The following is a 22657-nucleotide window of genomic DNA, read 5'->3' as shown; positions in this document are numbered from 1 at the left end:
ACCTCTCCGCCACTTTGTGCCTATACTGAGGGTCTAGTAGCATGGCCACCCAGTACAGCTCATTCGCCTTGAGTTTTTTTTTTTTTTGTGTTTAATACGGGGGCCCCTCAACAGGCTGGACAGCATGAAAGACACCATCTGCAAGTTGGATGCAGACGTACTATCCATCTCCTCTTGCTCTTTCTTCCTTGTCAGGTAAGTCGTCCTTCTCCTTCTCCTCCCAGCCACGAACAATACCACGGGAACATTGAGTAGCACAAGCCCCCCGCGACGCCTGCTGCGGGTGTTCTTCTGCCGCCGCCTCCTCTATAGGAAACCTCTGGTTCTGATGAGAACTCACAATGCTTCCTCCTGTAACTGTTCCTGTTCACGCTCCTCCACAGCTTGATCCACCACTCTACACATGGCACACTCCAGGAAGTGTACGGGATCAAGTCGCTGATGGTGCCTTCACTGCGACTCACCAGGTTTGTCACCTCCTCAAACTGCCGCATGAGCCTGCATGCATTTCGCATGAGTGTCCAGTTGTTGGGCCAGAAAATCCCCATCTCCCCAGACTGTCCTTGTACTGTAGTTGTAGAGGTACTGGGTGACGGCTTTCTCCTGGTCTAGCAGGCGAGAGAACCTAAGGAGGGTTGAATTCCAACGAGTCGGGCTATCACAAATCAGGAGTCTCACCGGCAACTTGTTTTTCTGCTGAATATCGGCCAAGCGTGCCATGGCCGTGTAAGACCGCCTGAAATGCCCACACAACTTCCTGGCCTGCTTCAGGACGTCCTCTAAGCCTGGGTTTTTTGACACAAATCTTTGACTAGATTCAGCACATGTGACATGCAGAGTACATGTGTCAGCTTTCCCAAATTCAAAGCGGAAATGAGATTCCTGCCATTGTCGCACACCACATTGCTGATCTCCAGCTGGTGCGGGGTCAGCCACTGATCCACCTGTTAAGAGCTGCTCCAGTGTGACTCTGCTTTGAGGCAAGACATGTCTAAGATGGCGTGACACCATCGTACCTGGCATGCAGCATAGGCCCTGGGGAGCTGGGGCTGTGTAGCTGGAGATGAGATCGCAGCACCAGTAGAGTTGAACTGCCACTCAGCTGAGGATGACTACAGCGAAGAGGATGTAGCAGGAGGAGAGGAGGTGGCAGGAGGCCTGCCTGTAAGCCGTGGAGGTGTCACAAGTTGGTCCGCTGCACAGCCACATACTCCCTGCTTGCCATCGGTCACCAGGTTGACCCAATGGGCTGTGTACGTAATGTAGCGGCCCTGACCATGCTTGGCAGACCAGGCATCCGTGGTCAGATGGACCCTTGACCCAACTCTGTATGCCAGAGATGGCACCACTTTCCTCTCAACTTCATGGTACAGTTTGGGTATCGCCTTTTTTAGAGAAATAATTGTGGCCTGGTATCTTCCACTGCGGTGTCCCAATGGCCACAAATTTACCGAAGGCCTCAGAGTCCACCAACTTAAATGGTAACAGCTGGCGAGCTAACAGTTCCACCAAGCCAGCTGTCAGACGCTGGGCAAAGGGGTGACTGGCAGACACTGGCTTCTTCCGCTCAAAGATTTCCCTCATGGACACCTGACTGCTGCTGTGGGCAGAGGAGCAGGAACCGCTCAAGGTCCGAGGCAGAGTGGAGGAGGGTGGCTGTGAAGGTGCAAGGGAAAAAGTGGCTGAAGATGATGCACCTGAAGGAGAAAGAGGAGAGTAGCTTTTCTTTTGTGTGCTGCTTTTCCTCTGGTGCTCTTCTCATTGCGGTTTGTGCCTTTCCTGCATGTGCCTTTGTAAGGCACTTGCCCTACGTGGGTGTTGGCCTTTCCACGGCTCAATTTTTGGAGGCAGAGAGAACAGATGGCATTGCTCTGATCTGACACATGAGAATTTCCAAACCGCTGTAACTTGCTTAGCGCCTTCATCTGGTTGTAACAATTGCTGTGCATCAGTGATTTCCTCACCAAATAACTCCTGCAAACTGTCAAATGCAGCAGATGTGGTGCTAGTAGTAGCGCTGGTGGCTACAGAAGATGTGTTAAATAGTCAACCACATCCAGACAGTCTTGAGTTGATGGGACGTGCCGCCTTTTGAGCACTGTACTTTGGGCCAGGGCCGCACGAAATATCATCAGCATGACCGTGCACAGACCTGCCGGGTGGCCTTCCTCTGGGTCTGCCTCTACCTCCGCCTCTACCTGTTTTGTCCATATCAAGGGGCATGAAGTGAAAGGTATGACTTGACTAATACAATGTGCAGTTAACAGGTATGCACGGAGTGGTATATAACACTGCGTGCACTCAGGTAGGTGGGTGCACTGAACAGGTAGGTATATGCAGTGATGGGTATTACAATGTTCACCTGGCACAGTAGTAATTATACCACCAAGGGGCCAAAGGCCAGCTGCGACTGGCTGACAGGGCTGTATATAATGCAAGTGGGCCACACACACACAAAATAGATCACAAGAACATGATAAGCTCTCAAAAGAGCTGTTGAGAGGTGCTTTCTTGACAATAAGAATCAGCAAGGAGCAAGCTAAGAAGTCTACAAGAGCCTAACTAAGCTTTCCCTATAGGTCTCTGTACAGCAGCTTTCCCTTCTCTAAATTGCTGCAGGCACACGACTGAGTCCAATGCCTGACGCTGCCTGCCTTTTTATAAGGGCGGGTGGAGCTCCAGGAGGGAGTGTAGCCTGATTGGCTACAATGTGCCTGCTGACTGTGATGTAGAGGGTCAAATTTGACCCTCATGATACACTATGGGGGCGAATCAAACTTCCGGAAAAGTTTGCAAACCGTTCGGGCCCTCTCTACTTGCATGTGGTAAAGGTAAAGCGTGCATCTTTGGCCTTTTTGCATGTATTCTACCCCCCCCCCCCCTTCTGTTTTTTTGTTTTATTATCTTTATAAAATTATACCATAGTGTATATTTTTATCCAGTTAATTAGACATACTGTTTTTTCTATTTATTAGACATATTGATGAGACGGTTTATTAGGTCACCCCTTAGAAACTCAGCAGAGTAACCAAGCAGCTCTGGGTGACCTAAAATCACTAGGAAAGTGTATATAGGGGCTTGTTCGCATCTAGGGCGTCTTCAGCCCCTTTTTTTTTTTTTTTTTTTTTTTTTTTCCCTTTGCCCTCAAACCGCTTGTGCAATGATACCTGAGAAGGTCTATATTGGCACATTTCGGCCTGTCCCATTTTTGGGGTGATTTTAATCTAATGGAAGGTATAGGAAGAGCGCTAAACACTCACAAAATTTCGTTGTGCGGCGATTGCGTTCGTGATTTTAAGAATACATTGTATACTTTCCCAGGTCAAAGAGTTCACTTCCTGACTTGCATCAGAGAGTGAATTAAATTGCTCTGCAAAAGTGCTTTAGAAAAGCTGTAAGTTTTTTTTTTTTTTTTTTTTTTTATCTCAAAACGCTTGCATTTGCGATTTTTGTTGTTACATGTGAACAAGGCCTAAAAGAGACCGAAAGACCCTCCTACTATAAAGCAATGCTCAGTGTCAGGAACCAGCCACACAGCGCGCCTGCAGAGACTGTTCCAGATCGAGAGGGGGAGCACCCTTATTCAAGCTAACAAGGCTGTCAACCCTCACAACAGTCTGCCACCACTAGCAGTTGCTAGACACTCCAACAATTCCCACTCTGCTGTCGAGTGGCCTGCACTCAATTCTGCGTTTTCATATTTGGGTCAGCTTAGGCCAAAATATTGGAGCAATGCACGCACATGCCAAGCATCCAATCAGACACTGATCTTGTAACACAAATTACACTTCAGTCTCTCTAGGAGTGAAAGCTCTGCTTAGTAGATCAGAAGACCAGCTTATTAAATAAAGATTTAATATTCCAAAAAAGAGGAACAGTGCAGAAAGAAATATATAAAATTTACAAAACAGTAAAATCTACAAACGCATTAGGCAATTTGCTACGAAATAAAACGGATCGACCATTACCAGCATACAGGTCAGTGTTTGTGGGAGAACGCAGCAGCTGGTTGGACCTGGGTAGTCCTAGCTTCATGCTATCTCCTTGTGAACTACCAGTTCTGAATTTTGTGTGTGTGTGTGTGTGTGTGTGTGTGTGTGTGTAGAGGTTTCCTAATTCACACAATGTCCAGGTGTCCATGGGCTATTCAACTTAGCTGGTTTATTCAAATTAGATTCACAGAAAGATGCAGATTTCCCCTTTCACGATCACGTCTTACTTTACCCAGTGTCCAGGTGACAACTATTTCCAAAGCCTGCTGCCAGAGTGGCTTTTAACAGACATACACCTATGAGACATAAAATGAAGAAATATGGCTTCCAAGAGATAAAAGTTCAAAAATGGCTGCTATATCACCACAATGTGTAACCTGCCTTATTAAAACAGAAGGTGCTTGCAATAATTCAGCTTTAAAGAGAACCTGTACTGAGTAAAATAATTTAAAATAAACTCAGGAGGTAACTTCAAATGAACATTACATAGCACAGCCGTCTCAGCCATTAGGCAGCTATAAATTTTTGCCTAGGGCGACAGGAGGAGGGAAGAGTGCTGTTGCACTGAGTAGTGAGATAAGAAATGCCTCTCAGCTCACTCAAGGGTCAGATTACAACAGCAGCTAAAAGCAGCGCCTGACTCCACTCATAGCTGATTAATTCAGTTCCTTCAGCTCAATGATTCAAAGAACCACAGTAATGAATGAGTCAGTGAGAGAAGGCACTGGTCCCAGCTCACTCAGTTCCAGCTCACTCAGTCAGGGATCCATCGGAGTACAGCATCAGCTTCTGAGTCCTGACTAAGTCAGTCTCTCTCTCTCTCTCTCCCTCTCTCCCTCTCCCTCTCCCTCCCTCTCTCTCTCTCTCTCTCTCTCTCTCTCTCTCTCTCTCTCTCTCTCTCTCTCTCTCTCTCTCTCTCTCTCTCTCTCTCTCTCTCTCTCTCTCTCTCTCTCTCTCTCTCTCTCTCTCTCTCTCTCTCTCTCTCTCTCCCTCTCTCTCCCCGCGACGCCATTACCAGCAAGGTACCACACCAGAGCTGCGCAGGACTGGGACAGAGCTAAGGAGGTGGAACCCTGAAAAGGATGAGCAGCCTAACTCCCCAATACCTGCATGTGACACTGAGGGTGAAGAGGCTAGCTGGGTGACAGATGATTCTGTGCGAGCTGGTGAAAATGACTGGGGTGTGGAAGAGGAGCCAGAAGCCGACACACAGATCCCTGCTCCAGATGTGTATCTGGAAGGGTGCAGGCATGGCACATGCCCCAGACGACCTCCCTCTTCAAACGGGGGGGGGGGGGGGTGCAGTGCTGTTGACAGCTTTCCTGAGTCTAAGGGAGTAAAAATCGCCCAGCAGCCTGGCCGTCTCAGTCTTTGCCATATATCTACATTAGAAACTATTGATGGGAGCTCCGAACTTTTCCCTCTCTCCCTACCACAGATCATGGCTCAGTCTCCTGAGATAGCAGCAGATTATTTTGGTCTGGAGGCTACAGGATCTCCCATTCATTCTGTCATTCACGCATTCCTCAGCCTTATCTCATGTTCTGTTTATTTTTTATTTGTGACACTCTGCACTTTAACAATTACCCTGCTGGAATATCTGTGGCCAGTTTTTTAAAGAAAATCTGCAATGAAAAAACCTCCTGTGGGGGGTACTCACCTCGGGTGGGGGAAGCCTCTGGATCCTATTGAGGCTTCCCCCGTCCTCCTCGGTCCTACGCCGGCGGAGATGTAAATATTCACCTTTTGGCTCCAGCGTAGGCGCAGTATCTGCTCTTCCCATGGAGATAGGCAAAAATAGCCGATCTCCGTCAGGCTGCTCTACTGCGCAAGCCGCCTGCACAATAGAGCGGACCCGACGGAGATCGGCTATGTTCGCCTATCTCCGTCAGAAGAGCTGCAACAGCGCCCCTGCTGGAGCCTGGAAAGGTAAAAAATTGCACAGGCTGTCGGATTTGATGCCTGCGTGTTCCGGGGGCTGCAGCGAGACCACCGTGGGACACATGTCGACCGGGAAAGCCTCGATAGGGTCCAGAGGCCTCCCCCCTACTGAGGTGAGTACCTCACCTTTTTTTTTTTTTTTTCCGTACAGGTTTTCTTTAACAACTTCTCTCTTGTACAGTGTACCTCAATAGTTAAAATGCATTATCTTTCGAGCTCAGTATATATCTACTGATATTTCATAGGTTGTCAGGCTTTTATTATGTATTGTTATAATCGTCACTGCAAATCTTTCATTGCTTTCATTCATATAAGAGTGGTGGCTGCCATATTTATTTCCTTTTTAAACAATACCAGTTGCATGGAAATCGTGCTGATCTTTCTGGTCAGTGGGGTCTAAATCACACACCTGAAACAAGCCTGCAGCTAATCTTGTCAGATGTGTTATCGACATTTGATCTGCATGCTTGTTCAGGGTCTATGGCTTAGGCAGGAATCTTACTTTTCTTTCAGTTTTTAGCTCTCCTTTTTCTGCGTACATTTTCTGCACACCAAGTGTGTTTCTATGCAGAAAAACGCATGCAGAATGCCAATGTGTTTTTCTTGCACAGAAAAAACAAAGTATGAACTAGCCCTAGATTAACATGAGTTTGTCTGTGCAGAAAACGCATATGAAAATAGTCAAGTATGTTCCCAGCCTTAAAGAGACACTGAAGCGAGAATAATTCTCGCTTCAGAGCTCATAGTTAGCTGGGGCACGTGTGCCCCTGCTAAAACGCCGCTATCCCGCGGCTAAACGGCGGTCCCTTTTACCCCCCAAACCCCCCCCCCCCCCCCTGCAAAATCATTGGTCGTAAATTTTGCTCATCCTGGAGGCAGGGCTAACGGCTGCAGCCCTGCCTCTCAGCGCGTCTATCAGACGCGCATCGCCGCCTCTCCCCCACCCCTCTCAATGAAGGAAGACTGAGGGGCGGGGGAGAGGCGGAGGTACGCGTCTGATAGACGCGTGGGAGGCAGGGCTGCGGCGGTTAGCCCTGCCCCAATGCGGAAGAGATTCCGCGATGTACGGAGGGGATTTGGGGGTGAAGGGACCCCCGTTAAGCCGCGGGATATCGGCGTTTTTAGCAGGGGCACACATGCCCCTGCTAACAATGAGGTCTGAAGCGAGATTTATTCTCGCTTCAGACTCTCTCTAAAGTATTAGAGGCAGAGGATCAGAAGGATAGCCTCATTTATTTCATACGGACTGTTACATTCTGGTATGTGTGTGTGTGTTCTGAATTCATGAAGGGGTTACCCTGTCCAAAAAGGTTAGGCAGGATGCTGTTGATTGGGGGGGGGGCACAATTTTAATGTTTGCCATGGGCTCTGTCTTGCCTAGATATGCCACTGCCCTGCTCCTATACAAAACAAGCAGGTGAGTGATAAAGAGCCGACTCTTGCTGACCTCCTGCGAGCTGCTGTAAGGCCTGGAACCCACTAAAAAATGCTATCGCCAATCGCAAGCATTTTGTATGAGCAGTTTGCAAGCGATTCCATGAGCGTTTTAGGGAGAGATTTTAGAAAGTGTAAACAATTTGCCAGTGGTTGTGTAGCGATTGGCGTTTTAAAGTCTGATTGGTCCTTTTATTAATTTTGTTCCAGTGTACATTAACTTTAAAACGCTAGCAAAATCGCTCCGTGCAAGTTTCGATGATCGATTATATACTTTGAAGCGCTAACAAAACGCTGCATGTCCTGCGCTTGCGATTTTGGGAATCGCAAACGCTCCAGTGGAAGTTGGCACATCCGTTAACATTAGCTGAGCGGTTTTGGAAATCGCTAGCGTTTTCAAGCGCTCCCTAAATTCTCTGAAAAGCGCTCTTGTGGGTTCCAGCCCTAACTGCTTGTAATTTCTGAGGGGCAAGGGAGAGTGCCCCAAAATACTGAGGCACTCTGTTTTGCATGTGCTCTGGAGCTAGCTTCAACACTTAAGTGTATGCTCTTGCTGCCATTATTAAAGGGGACTTTAACTCAGAACTTTCTCTTCTCTAAAAGATAAGCAACAGCATAACCTTTTTAAAGAAAAACCTTTCTTTGTTAGGGCTGGTGCACACCAGTACGCTTGCAGGGGGAAAACTGCTTTGCTAATAAAAGTGAATGGGATGATGCACACCAGAGCGTTTTTGTTTTTTCCACAAATGCAAACTCGGGGGCTGCAGCATTTTTTAGCTTTCTGAGGCATGTCTGCCTCAATGTTTAAGTATAGGAAAAAGTGGAAAACCGCTCTTAAAAAAATGCTAAATCAGAGCGGTTTTTCCAGGCGTTGTTACAGTAAAGCTGTTACTGAACATCTTCTGTAACAAAATTTGAAATCTGATGCACAAAAAAACTCTCCAAAAAAACACTAGGCATGTGTAGAAAACATGCCTAGACTCGCTCTGCAAAACTCTACACTTGGCTTCACCTATGTGGATAGAGCTTGAAAACTACAGATGGTCGATGAGATTTACATCACTTACATCCTCCATACAATTTGCAAAAACTTAAAAATAATTTACAACCCCTACAGAGGATCAGAGGAGCCTCTAGTGGAACATTTAGGAAATGTATCTGGTGGAAATGTGTTCTAGGTAGGGATGGCAAATTTTGTGTGCGGTTTGAAAATGGACCAGTCGAATTCCCCCCCCTTGGGCTAGGGTTCAATTGACTGGTCTATTTTCTAGCTGCATACATGGCAAGCAAAATTACCATAATCCTGCAGCAACTTAGAAATATTTGCATCTCACTGGCTATGCCGAGTTCCAGGAGTTCAGAAGTACAGGCGCTACCCTACTTACAAACATGTTCCATTCCAGGAGGTTGTTTGTAAGTTTGAATTAGTTTGTAAATGAAGCCACGTTTTCTCTGTAGTGGAATGTGGATAAATCAATCATTTACTTTTGGACAGAGTTTAAACTATTTTTTTCTTTTCCTTTTGTACTTTTTAAGTTTTTTAAAACTTGCAACAGTTAATATAACAGTTAATACACTACTGTAACATGTAATAACAGTACTGTATACAGTAATTCCTTCAAGGAGACTTTTTTTATTTTTTAGTATGTGTTACGGCCGGAACCTAAAGTCTGGCCACTTTGGGTTATGGCCAGTCAAAACGCGAAGTGGCAGTGCCCCTGCAGCCAATGTTAGAAGTGAATTAGGTTAGGCGTCTCGCATGGATGAATTAGGTGGCTGGCTGTGTTGAAATCCCGGTGGCTTAAATGAATTCCCCTGGTGGCAATGTGATAGATGAAGCCGCCTCTTCGGCTCTGCCTCCTCCCCTGCTCCTCTCTTATGCAGCATTGGCAGCCGGGGAACTCGCGTGTCCCCCAGAGTCGTTCATAACCGTTCGCTCCTCTGCAGAGCGGGTGCTGGCAGAAGCGATGTCTGCAGCCTTCCCGCTCTGCTTCCCTGCTACAACGAACGATCCTGGGGGACACGCGTGGTCCCCGGCTGCCACAGCTGCATAGGAGTGGGGCAGGGGGAGGAGAGGAGGCAGAACCAGAGGAGACTTCATCTATCGCATTGCTGCCATGATGTGAGACAGTCACCTAATTCATTTCTAACATTGACTGCAGGGGCACGGCCACTTGGCGGTTTTGACCGGCCAGAACCCAAAGTGGCCAGACTTCTGGTTCTGGCAGTAACATACATATGTAATGTAACTCAAGTCGTCGGTCCCTTAACTAATTTTATAACCTGCCGGCTCTGGTCCCTCAAAGGACTCAAGGCGAGCAATCTAATCTTTTTACTTACCTGGGGCTTCTTCCAGTCCTTGGAAAACATTTTGGTCCCTCGCCGCAGCTCTGGTCCTCCTCTATGTACCACTTGTAAAGATCGCTGGCCTGTTGGTGGGTCGGCACTTCTACGCATACATGGGTGAGCACCCTACTAGCGTCCACATCACCAGGCGTGTATTTCTCCTGTGCGGTACTACTGCATAGATGCAGTACGCATCACATTATGTGGGCATGCACAGAAGATCTGACCTGCTGACGCGACGGGCAATCTTTACGGGCAGCCAGCAGGACACAGAGGGGGACTGGAGCTGCAGCTTGGGGCCGGCAGAAACCCCAGGCAAGTTGAGAAGGAATAGAACTTTTTCGCTTCGGGAGTCCTTTGAAGGTCCACGAACGCGAAAATTGTAAAATTTTTAAATGCATGTAAACACATACAAATAAGTACTCTTCTTCCAGAATAAAATGAGCCATAAATTACTTCTCTCATGTTGCTCTCACTTACAGTAGGTAGTAGAAATCTGACAGAACCGACAGGTTTTCGACTAGCCCATATCCTCATAGGGGATTCTCAGGGTTGTGTTTATTTTGGAAAAGTGGATTGCAGTTGCTCCATCCAACTGCCAAAAAAATATGTGCAGGGAAGCTGGCCAGCATCACTGTATAAATTTTCAGGGAATGTCTTTTATAAAGAACTAATAGACTTAAACCCATTTAAAAAACGGGCTCTCTGTCTCTCACCACCGCCGAATGTCAGTGCGCATGCGTGCGCACCCGTTTGCCCCATCCTCCTCCTGTCCCCGTGTGCCACACATGCGCAGTAGTGCAAAACCCCACACAGGAGAATGATGCAGGGACAGTTGGGGTTTTATTATATAGGATAAGGGCCTTGCTCAGAATCCCCATGAAGAGATGGACTAGTCCAAAACCTGTCTCTTCTGTCAGATTTCTACGATCTACTGTAAGTGATAGCCACATAGGAGAAAAGATGTATGGCTCATTTCACTCTGAAAAAAAAATGCTTCTTATTTGTATAGGTTTACACACATTGAAATTTTTTTTTTTTCCATGATGATGGTCCTTAACCACTTGAGGGCCGTGAGATTATACACCCCCCCCCCCCCCCCCACCCAGTGACCAGGCTATTTTTTTTTTCTTTCTAATTAGGCCACTGCACCTTTAAGGGTTCACTGCAGGGCCGTACAACTCAGCACCTATGTCTGCACTTTATCTGATGAAGGGGACCCTCCGTGGCCCCGACACAATTGTCATGTTTTGCATACAATAAAACTGCTGTGAATTTTGAACTGGTGTGCCAGCCGACCTTGAATTGCAACTCAGCACGCAGGGGACAGTCTTGTCACACGGCTGCCTTAGATTGCAGCACTTGCCGCTGAGATGCGTGCGATCTCCAGCAAAATATGCCCCCCAGGGCCTATTGGCGTCAGTCCTGGGGGAGCCACCACGTTCAAACCCATTGGCGTGACACGGTCGTTGGGTAGTTAAGGACCTGCCAGTTTGTGATCAATGTGATTTGCTCGCAGTGATTACCTGGTAAAGAGCCAATGGAACTGGCTCCTTGCACATAGGAGGCTTGGCTGTCACATGACTGCCTGCGGCCGCAGCGAGCAACTGGCGGGAGTAGAATCTACATTGCATCAGAGATGGGACAGCCACATGTGGCATAGATTGTTATTTCTGCAGTCCTGAGATTAACCATTTAAGCCGCCTGGACATGATTGTCACTTTGGCTAAATAGTAAAACTACATCTACATACCATTTTTTTTCCTTTTAATATGCATGTGAAGAGGGTATATTACGAAAATGTATTAAATTATAAGCTTGTAAATAGTGATGGATGCAAAACTGAAAACATGCACTTTTATTTCCAAATAAAATATTGGCGCCATACATTGTGATAGGGACATAATTTAAATTGTATAACTGGGACAAATGGGCAAATGTGGGTTTTTAATTATGGCAGCATGTATTTTATTTTAAAGCTATAATGGCCAAAAACTGAGTATCCCCCTCCCCTCCCCCTCTTAATATTCCTGTTTAAAATGCATTAATCAATTTGTTGTGATAACGTTATTGGTTAGAGGTGAGAATTGCTCTGATGCATAAGGTGAAAAATATCCATGGGCTGAAATGGTTAATCTACCATCCCTCAACATTTCCACATTTTTATCCTATATCATTTTTTTTTTTTTTTCCCCAACCTTAGCGTGGAATACAACCTATGCTGTTCCAAATAAATTGAAGGTGCCACAATGCGTGTCCCCACTCGGTGAGTTGCCACCCTCTGAGTACTCTGTCTTACAAGTTGGACCTGATCTCATTGATCTGAACGATACGCAAGTGAGGAATATTTTACCTGGGACCGCCTACACGTAAGTAAGAGAATACATTCTATAGCTGGGCCCTGCAACTAACTGCTGCCATCTTTCCTTTCTCCTTACTGGTTAAGGGCTCGTTCTCACTTGAGCGGGAATCGCATGATTCCTGCTCAAGGCAAACCGCTAGCGGTTTATAAAAACCGCTAGCACATGTAACACTGGCAGTGTTCTCACTGCTGCGTTTGTGGTTAGCATTAACCGCAAACGTCTTACATACAGCAGTGTGCCAGCAATTCGGAGTGTTCGTGATTAGCATGTATAGAACCGCTAATCGCGATCGCTCTCAAATGGCCACAGTGTCCAGTTATTATTTTTTTTTTTTCACACTAATCGTGGAAAAATCATTCCCGCAAAACGCTAGCGGTAATCGCCGGCGTTTTGCAGTTTCAGGTGTGAACAGAGCCTAACAGATCTGCTGATCTTCTGGCCTCGCTAGATTGAGGCACACTGGGCATGAGCCAAAGAGGAAGAGGGTGGAGACAATACTTGATTTGCATAGTCCATTTTTTTGATTGTGCCAAAGGGAAAACCTAAGTTTAAGATGCACCTAGGTTTAGCGGGAATTGCCCGCTAATCACCCAAGTGAGAACGGGCCCTCAATGGTAAGTCAATGGGAGTTTAAAAAGCTCTAAGGCCTCTTTCACAGTGCGACATTAAAGTCGCACATTATAAAATATTTTAACGCAGAGTAACGCACAGCAATGGAAAGTCTGTGCGACATTCAGAGTGCTCACGTTGCGTTAGTGTGTAGCGTTAGTAGAAAGTGCTGCATGCTGTGCATTCAGCAATGAATAGGCTGTGTTACTTGTGTTGCACATGCTCTGTAATTTTTAATTTTTTTCTTTTTAAAAATGTTCTGAATGCATGGTTTTCGTTCCATAGTAAATACATTTTCTAACGTGAATGCTTATGCTTAGTGTTATAGGACCTTAATGTCGCATCAAACGCAACGTCCTACTGTGAAAGTAGCCTGAGGGCCAAAAAGTGCTCAAATGCACTTCTAGTGTGTCTGAGCCCTTAATTACCGGCACGTTGGAATTTGTATGCAGCATGAAACTTGGTCAAACCAAATCTGTAGCAATTACACTTGACTGGTCCAGTTTTATTAAAGGAGAACTGTAGTGAAAGGTATATGGAGGCTGCCATATTGATTTCCTTTTTAACCTCCCTGGCGGTAACCCCGAGCTACACTCGGGGTAGCCGCCGAAGAGGATTTCTTTGCCCCAGGAGGGATTTTTTGAAAGTTGTTGTAGCCTTTGCAGCTAGCACTCCGCTAGCTACCATTGACCCCAAGTCCCTCCGCTCTTTTTTGATTGCTGCCGTTGTATGTAACCAGCCCGATTTTTCCTCCCCCTCCCCGAATCCCGCGATGGCGCAGCCTCTCCAATCAGCGCCAGGCTTCGCTATGGGGAGGATCGGGATTGCGCATGTCGATGACATCAGACGTCATGTCCAATCATCGCCATAGTGATGACTGAAAATCATTGGGGAGCCTGCGGCTCTCACGGGATCACGGCTAGGTAACGTATAGCGGCGATTGGGGGGATCAGAAGGGTGCGGGGGGACAATGGTAGCTAGCCTGGTGCTAGCTACAAAGGCTACAACAACTTTAATTAAAAAAAAAAAATCCCTCCCGCAGCCTCAAACTGCGTACTGCCAGGGAGGTTAAGCAATACCAGTTACCTGGCAGCCCTGCAGAGCTATCTGCCTGCAGAATCACACTAGAAACAAGCATGCAGCTAATCTTGTCAGATCTGACAAAAATGTCAAACGCCTGATCTGGTGCATGCTTGTTCAGGGGCTATGGCTAAAAGGATGAGACAGAGCATCAGCAAGCAACTGAGGATAGCCAGGCAACTGGTATTGCTTAAAAGGAAATCAATATGGCAGCCTCTATATACCTCACTACAGTTCTCCTTTAAGCTGCCTCCAAATGGCAAAAACTGAGGGTAGGAACACACTAGGCAGAAACTCTAGCATTGTGGAAAATGCACATAATGCAAGTCAATGAGCTGCATGAAAAAAAGCATAGGTTTGCGTTCTGCAATGTACGTTTCAAAAATGCTGGTCTTGTTGCATATTTTTCTAAAACGCACATAAGCCAATGGGCATGCAGAGGTATTGCGTTTTTAGTGCATATTTTTAAATATACCGTATATACTCGCGTATAAGCAGAGTTTCTAAGACTAAAGTGGGTCAAAAGTGGGAGTCTCGGCCTATACACAAGTCACGTGATATTGACACCCCCACCAATGCACTATCTACCGCATAGAGCATATTTGTGACAAATATGCTTGAATCCCTGCTGCACGTCGTGTGCAGTGTGGGTGTAGTCAGTAAACACGGATAGCTGCGCGCCCCCACTGTCAGAGATAAGGCTGCAACTGATGCTAGATGGGATCACAGCCGAATCCGGAGGATAAAAGCACTTGACGATCTATATCGGGGGGTACACGCGAGCCGTTCTATGGCTGGGGGAAACACACCAGAGGGACACAGGCATCAGGTATGCATGCCGCTCATCTCTGGGAGTGGAGGGAGAGCGGGGGTGCGCAGCTACCCGTGTTTACTGAATACACCCACACTCTGCACATGACGGGCAGCAGGGATTCAAGCATATCAGTCACCGATATGCTACATGCGGTAGCCATTGCATTGGAGGGGGGGGGGGGGATTCCTAGGGGTCACTATGCTGCTAAGTATGGCGGGCAGGGAGTCGGGACACAGGGGCTCTGCTCAGGAGGGTGGTAGCCACCAGCCACATCCCTATCCCTGAACAATCAGCCCACAGTGCTGCACTCACAGCCATCAGCCCAGAATCGTGAACAGTCATCAGCCCACAAGTAAAGGTTGGGGGGTCGGCTTATACACTAGTATATATGGTGTGTGTGTGTGTGTATATGTGTGTATTTTATTTATAAAATTTAATTAGTTTGTATTTCTGCTTCCTATTGACTTCCTAGTGATTTGCATGCAAAGTGCATATGCGATTTATGTATGCAAGCGCATTAAAATGCAATAAAAACGCATGTGTGGGAAACGCGCTACCTTTTCCCGCACTGTCTAGTGTGTTCCTACCCTGAGGGTGATAGGAGGGCACATTGTAGCTAGGGATGGTTAATGAAATGCAAATACTTTTGAGTTGATGCACCATGATGTAAATTTAGTATGAAATATATATGCAGCTTCAGAGCTGGGACAAGGTCCTCCAGCACCCAAGGCTGAGACACCCAAAGTGCGCCCGTCCATCCCTCCCACCCCAGCCATCACACTGATTGCTATTAGACTAAGAGGCGCTCCAGGGCCCCCAACACCTTAATCTCTAGTTATCTGGCTTGTCACTGCCATGTATCCCCTTTTCTGATTTCTCTCTGCTTCAAACACAATAATGGAATGAAAGCTGACCATCCCTAGCTACAATGTGCCCTCACTTTTCCTCCTCTTCCTCACAATGGGTGGGGGGGTGGGTTATTAAAATATGGAAACCCAAACTTCAGTGCCCAGGAAATTGGACAGGGTAAGGGGGAGGAAGTGAAAAGAACCACACACTTTTTTTTTTTTTTTTTTTTTTTTTTTTGTTTGTACTGAAGCCTATGACAGCCGATCACGCTGATTGGCTGGCGGGGGGAGGGAAGGGAGCTCTGTTGGGGGGGTTGAAATCGCTTGTGTGCTGAGTTGTGCAGCCCTGCAGCGAGGCCTTAAAGCTGCAGTGGCTCTTATTGTGAAAAATGGCCTGGTCTTTAGGGGGGTTTAACACTGCAGTCCTCAAGTGGTTAAAGTTACACGCTTGGCTAACGTGTTATTATTTATTATTTTTATTTTTCTCCAGCTGCAGCTCTTTTTTTTGTCTTAAATGCTCCCTGACTTCTGGTGCAATTTAAAACGTTGCTCATTCAGAAACCTCCATTGATTTCATTTCAAGCCACTCTTTTGAAATTGACAACCCAGCATGCCAGTTGATTGGCTGATGTTGATACTTCCAGTCCCCGCATATTTGTAGATCACACTTGAACTAAAAATAGTTCCAAACTGACGGCAATAATGAGCAGCCACATTGATCTTCTTTGCAGAATACGATATGTGTTGTATGAAAATATAACGATCCTTGCCTCCACCAACTGGTCACAGCCTTTCACGACACGTGGTGAGTATGGTTTCACTTTGTTTTGTGATTCCCCCTCTGTGCCATAATCTGACTTTATATCTTGGGCATTGAATCAGAAAAGGCTTGTGTTCAGAAGCCTCCACCTGGCTGAAGAGACAAAATAAGTAGCTGGAGGGTCTTAAAGTGGGCCTGAACTATTGCACAGGACAGAAGGAAAACCTAGAGAAATGCACCCTGTATGTATTTAGAGTTTAGCCTGTCTAATCTTTCTCCTCCCCATCCCCCCCCCCCCCCCTCATCTTTGTCTAATAAACTGTAGCTTGATTTCTCTCCCCCCCCCCCCCCCCCCACATTTTTTTCTTAGAAATGCCTTTTTGCAGCATACGTTTCTAGTCCGTGGAAAAGTATACCCAGCCTGGGGAGAGAGGTGGCTGCCTACCTGGGGGGGGGGGGGGGGGGGGGGGGGGGGAAGAGAGAGAGAGAGTAACTTCAAGCATTTGAAGAATTATGCCATTGCTGCACTCTAGTCTGTAAATACTGTCGAAGGGGGCACACTTGCCTTAGCATTTTTTTTTTTTCTGGCGCTGTTCAATTTTTATTTATTTTTATTAAAAGGGGCACTATGGCGGAAAAACTGTAAAATGTAACATGTACAAACCTAGACAATCCCCCCCCCCCCCCAAAAAAAAAGTAGAATGAGCCATACATTTTCTCCTATGTTGCTGTCACTGTAGGTAGTAGAAATCTGATAGAACTGACAGGTTTTGGACTAGTCCATCTCTTCATGGGGGATTCTCAGAAAGGCTTTTATTCTTTATAAAGCTATTCACTAAAAAAGATTTAAACAATGATGCTGGCCAGCTTCCCTGCTTGCTACAGATTTTTGGCAGGACAGAGCAACTGCCGTTCACTCAGGGCTCTTTCACACCAGAGCCCTCTTTTGGCGTTTTAACGCAAAGTCTATACTTTGCGTTAACCAAGGTAAAAGGAAAGTCCATAGACTTTCCTTTTACCTTTCACACCCGACGCTGCGTTTCGATACGTTGCGGTACGACTCGTCCCGGCGCATTTTGTCTGGAATCTCCGTTTCCCCTTCGGGTTAATTAACTACTACCGCCGCTACTCAGCGTCGCACCGGAGTTTCCCGACGACACGCCGGAACGCGTGCAGGAGCCGTTCTCCTGCATGCTTTCAGTGTGTAACAGCTAAGGGCTCTTTCACATTAGGGCAGATTTTCTGCGTTTCAACGCAACGGGTAAAGTTTGCGTTACCCAAGGTAAAATGAAAGTCCATAGACTTTCATTTTAGCTTTCACATATAACGCTGCGTTTCTGTGCGTTGCGTTACACTGCACCCAGGCGCAGTTTTCCGGCCGCCGCTAGCTTTATGCGTTACGTTAGTCAATGTAAAACGCACACTATGCGCATTTTTAAACCGTTAACGCAGGCAATCAGTCCCAGAATGCAACAGAGGAACAATGTAGAAAGTTGAAAACTAAAAAGAAAAAAAAATTGCCTGCGTTTTCCTATGTGCTGTAACGCATTGAAAACGCACACTCACTGCAGTGCAACGCATATTAAAACGCATACAACAAAACGTATGCTTTGAGCTTTCTCCGACGCAAGCTCTGATGTGAAAGAGCCCTAAGTGCTTTTGAAAATAAATCCCTGAGAATCCCCTATGAAGAGATGGACTAGTCCAAAACCTGTCGCTTCTGTCAGATTTCTACTACCTACTGTAAGTGACAGCAACATAGGAGAGAAGTACTCATTTACTCTGGAAAAAACGTACTTATTTGTATGTTTGCATGTATTTTAAATCCTAATTTTTTTTGCCATAGTTTAAGGTATGATTTTCCATATTCATAATTTTCCATATTGAGGCAAAATGCTTAGTAGTTGGGAATACATGCATCATGTGGAAGGGGGGGGGGGGGGGGGGGTTTGGTAATACAAATAAAATCAGTCCTTGTCCCTCCTAATCTAAAATATCAGTCGGCTAGTTCACCTTAAAGTAGTTTTCGGACATTTTTAGTGGTAGGCAGGCCAGAGTGAATAGGTGAGTTTTGAGGGCCTTCTTGAAGGTGTTGAAGGAGGGGGCTGCCCTAATGGGTGGAGGTAGGGAGTTCCATAATGTTGGAGCAGCTCTTGAGAAGTACTGGAGGCGTGCATGGGACTGGGTGATGCGGGGGCCGGCGGTCAGGTGAAGTTCATTGGAGGAGCGGGGTGAGCAGCTAGGTGTGTACCTCCTGAGTAAAGGCTCATACACACATCAGACCATAGTCTTTTGAAAATGAAAGATCACAGATCTGTTTTACCCCCTTCCATGTAGTATGAGAGCCATACTCTACACAGTCTATTCTATGGAGCTGAACTCCCCATCAGAAAAAAAACTTTGCAAGATGCTGCACATACAGATGCTGTACAGACACAAAAGATCTGTAGCTGCAAAAGATCTGTTCCTGCCAAAAATCCAACCCTGCAAATTGCAATGATAGTCTATGAGAACTGCAGATCATCGTACACACATGATTTAACTGACATTCATCTGCAGATCAGATCCACCAGGTTGGATTTTCAGATCTGCAGATCTGTCAGTTAAATCATGTGTGTATGATGATCTGCAGATCTCATAGACTATCATTGCAATTTGCAGGGTTGGATTTTTGGCAGGAACAGATCTTTTGCAGCTACTGATCTTTTGTGTCTGTAGAGCATCTGTGTGTGCAGCATCTTGAAACGTTTTTTTTTTCTGATGGGGAGTTCAGCTCCATAGAATAGACTGTGTAGGTATGGCTCTCATACTACATGGAAGGGGGTAAAACTGGTCTGTGATCTTTCATTTTCCAAAGACCATGGTCTGATGTGTGTATGAGCCTTAAGATCAGAAATGTAGGTTGGACAGATTTGTAGGTCAGTATCTTAAATCTGCTTCTGGACTGGATAGGAAGCCAGATTGTTGGTGGAGTTAACTCCCAAAATCCCTTACCTCTAAATGCCACATTAATTTGTATGAATGTGGAGAAGGGGTAGGAGGAGGAACCACCGATCTGTGGCAGGATTGCTGAAAGGTTAGTCAATTTAATTACTGTCATTAGTCTTATGTTGGATATAATTCAGATGCAATGGATTTTTAAAAATGACCCTTGATGCAGATACAATCACAATTGCCACTTATTCCTATCTCTCTGCAGCTTCTATGACTAGAATTTGCTACCCTTATATGGTAATATTTGATCACAAACACTGAGCAGCTCAACTTATCTAGTTCAGGTTTGCTGGATACCTTTTGATATGCTCAAAGAACAACTGTCCTTAGAGGGCTATGGAGGCTGCCATATTTACTTGTAAACCATACCAGTTGCCCTGCTGATCTTTTATGCATCAGTAGTGTCTGAATCACATGCCTGAAACAAGCAGGCACCATGAAATCTGATCTGCATGCTTGTTCAGGGTCTAAAGCTACGTACACACAATAAAAGTTGGCTGAAGCGGCCAATAACTACCGCCTTAGCTGATAATCAGGCGTCGGTACAATAGCCCCGACTGCCGTCCTGCAAGTGATCTGCCTGGGAGATTAACTCACCCGAGCGATGGTCGTCTCCTTTGTGCCCGCTATGACATCACATACACGCTGCTCTGCCATCCCTCTGCCCCCCCCTCCATCAGCAGTGTGTACCGATGGACCTTTTTAAAGTGGGCCCAAATTAAAAATGCATGATTTCAGAAATAACATCTATTTTCTAAATTATAATAAAGAGCAGCCTTTTTTCAGCTGCATGATGACAAATATAAAATATTTTACATTTATTGGAGGAACTCCTCCCTTCCTTTCAAATTGCCGGGACAAAATCCGGCAAACTGGTGGAGTAGATGGTATCCAGCAAAGGAGGAATTGCTAATGGCTGCCACCTGTATAACCCTTGTTATGGAAAGAGGAGGGTGAAAAGCATGCACTGAAATGCTCATATTCTTGAAGGAGTGTTTATTTAACTTTGTATGTGTCAAGTGGTGCAAGTAAAAATTTTGAACTAAAAAAAATAAAGTTTGGTTTGGGTCCGCTTTAAAAGTGTTAGAGGCAGAGGATCAGCAGGACAGCCCAGCAATATGCATGGTTTAAAAGGAAATAAAAACTACAGCCTCCATATCCTTCTCACGAGAGGTGTCCTTTAACCTCCTTGCTGGTAATCCCCATCTAGGGTTGGAGCGGTAATCCCGACCTCTGCTTGGGGTAGCCGCCAGAGGCTGTATGCGGAGTATATAGTGGGCATTTCTACATACCTCCTGGGGGATCCCGACATTGACAGCTTTTAGACTCTAAAATCCGGAAAGCATCCTAATGCCAAGGGGGTTAATTTCGTTCAGGTTTGTTCCTCAGTTGAGATGCATGCACAGCTCCCACTTGTCCCTCTTTTGGAGGGACAGTCCCTCTTTCAGGACTGATGTAGAGATTTGTAGACTGCAGTACATAGGCTTACATAACTATGTACAAACTACTGTTTGACTCTAAGGGCCCTTTTCCACTAGCAATCACTAGCGTTCACTCTGAACGCTAGCGATTGCTGAATAGCAAAAGGTAAAAAATTCCCGACATTTGCGATCGCGATTTTGCTATGCACTGCATAGCAAAATCGCGGCAATAATCTCTCCGCCGCGCGATCAGGTAAACTAATCGCGGTAGTGGAAATGACCTACCGCAATTCCTATGTTAAAAGCAAACTGTAGCGATTTGAAAAATCACTAGCGGTTTGCGATTCAGCCATCGGAAACGCCGTAGTGGAAAAGGGCCCTAAACATTATTCCCATTCTTTAAGTTGCTATTGTCAAATGTTAATATGAAGGAAATGAACCAGGATAGAAAGGACCAGTGTGTTTTGAATGATAAATAACATATATTTTTTAAACTCTTTATGGTATGCGTGATTGAGTGTGGCAGGGGCGTGGCTTAAATGTCACGCTCTTTCTTATCTCAAAAAGTTGATAGGTATGTGCTTGGCAGTCTCTGGAGTTACCGTGGTAACACAAGCTCCTAGTGTATTAGAGTAATGGTTGGTCTATTGCAAGGCTCAGGTAAAGTAACCCTCTTTCTTTCCCTCCAGGTCTGGTGAAAAGCCCCCGAGAGATGTATGATTATCTGGAAGGGCGTTCAGGAGGTATGGTGGTCATCACGGTCCTCCTCAGTATCTCCATGTTCATGCTGCTGGTTGGCCTTGCAGTGACCTTTGCAGCACGCCAGAAATGAAGATTCCAGTAACGCTGGTTACATCAGGATGTTTTTAGCTTGTTTTGCATTGAGGAAAATAAACTAATCTATTCTGTGATTTGGGGGTCTGTTTTTCCTCTTCAGTAGTATATTAAAATAAAGTCTTTGTATGAAGTCACTGTAGTCAAATTCACTTTTTTTGCCCTGAAGCCTGTTGGATGCTTCAGCAGCAGACTTCCATGTACCCATGAAGCTGTGGTGAGCTTCACACCTTGGTAACAGAGCACCATCTGCCCCGGGGACTCTCAGCGCAGGATGTTCTGTATCCACAGCAGGTGAAGGTAGTCTGGGAGTGGCAGCATCACCCGCTTCTCTATGCAGAGCAAACACACCACCTGGGACTGCTTTCTGCATACTCGCTATTTGCCTCAGAGCTGCTTTTCCTTGCCCTTTGCATCCATTATAAAGTATCTCGTTGTGCGGTATGGCCTTGGTAAGTAGAAGATGGAATGCTGGGTATGTTCATATATTGTTACAGTATGCAGCTTTCCAATTAACAGTGTTACTGTCTTGTATTATTGCAGCTAGAAATTATGATGCACTCTTATGGACTGTCTGCTGTTGTAGACTTGTAGTTTAGCCACAATGCCTACTGTGCTTCTGGACTGATCATGACCTCACATTATGAGAATTTTATTGACTACCAGCTGAATGGATGTACAGGGCAAAGTGTTAGGCTAGGTTCACAGTGGGCAACACACACAGCGGAATGGGAAAGTAGAGAATACAGTCAATGAAAATGATGCTTCACTGTTAATAACTGTGCATAGGGATGTCGCCAGTGGCATAGATAAGGAGCTATGGGACCTGGTGCATGTTTTACATGGGGCCCCCCATGCACTCTATACATAATATGGTGCACCAAAACCTGCCAAGGTTTTTCAGTGTCAGAGGTGTAAGAAAGGGATGGAACAGTATATTCAGGATTACTACTATTCGAAGCATCTATTGAAGTGATTATGAGCACAGGACCAATAGAGAGCTAATACTGTGATAAAGGGTGGACCTTTAGGGGCCCTTCTGGCCCAAGGGCCCCGATGCGGTCACTAACTCTGCACCCCCTATTGCTACGCCACTGGATGTTGCATGCCATTACACCGTACCTGCTGCAATGTGAACGTCACACAGGTGTCCATTGTGGAAAGCAGCTATTACGTTGCAATGCACTACTGGGAACGTAGCTTCCTTGTGTGAGAACGCGG

General features: G+C 46.0%; 2 protein-coding genes across 2 annotated transcripts in view; both read left to right on the top strand.

The window, feature by feature from the left end:
* LOC137522176 (uncharacterized) overlaps window positions 1–21511 on the top strand; it is a 26912-nt gene extending 5401 nt beyond the window's left edge. The window contains exons 3-5 of the mRNA XM_068242208.1: window positions 11917–12082; window positions 16159–16232; window positions 21292–21511. Of these exons, the coding sequence (XP_068098309.1) occupies window positions 11917–12082; window positions 16159–16232; window positions 21292–21434 (383 nt within the window). The 3' untranslated portion in view covers window positions 21435–21511. The remainder of the gene's footprint in view (window positions 1–11916; window positions 12083–16158; window positions 16233–21291) is intronic.
* The window catches only part of GFY (golgi associated olfactory signaling regulator), a 24779-nt gene continuing 23353 nt past the window's right edge, over window positions 21232–22657 (top strand). Inside the window, exon 1 of the mRNA XM_068242920.1 lies at window positions 21232–21262. The gene's annotated coding sequence lies outside the window, so the exon portion shown is untranslated. The remainder of the gene's footprint in view (window positions 21263–22657) is intronic.

This window comes from Hyperolius riggenbachi, chromosome 6 (genome assembly GCF_040937935.1).
Source record: "Hyperolius riggenbachi isolate aHypRig1 chromosome 6, aHypRig1.pri, whole genome shotgun sequence".
In the NCBI taxonomy this organism is placed as follows: Eukaryota; Metazoa; Chordata; class Amphibia; order Anura; family Hyperoliidae; genus Hyperolius; species Hyperolius riggenbachi.
Note: the sequence above shows the minus strand (reverse complement) of the source record. Positions and strands in the feature narration are given on the sequence as shown.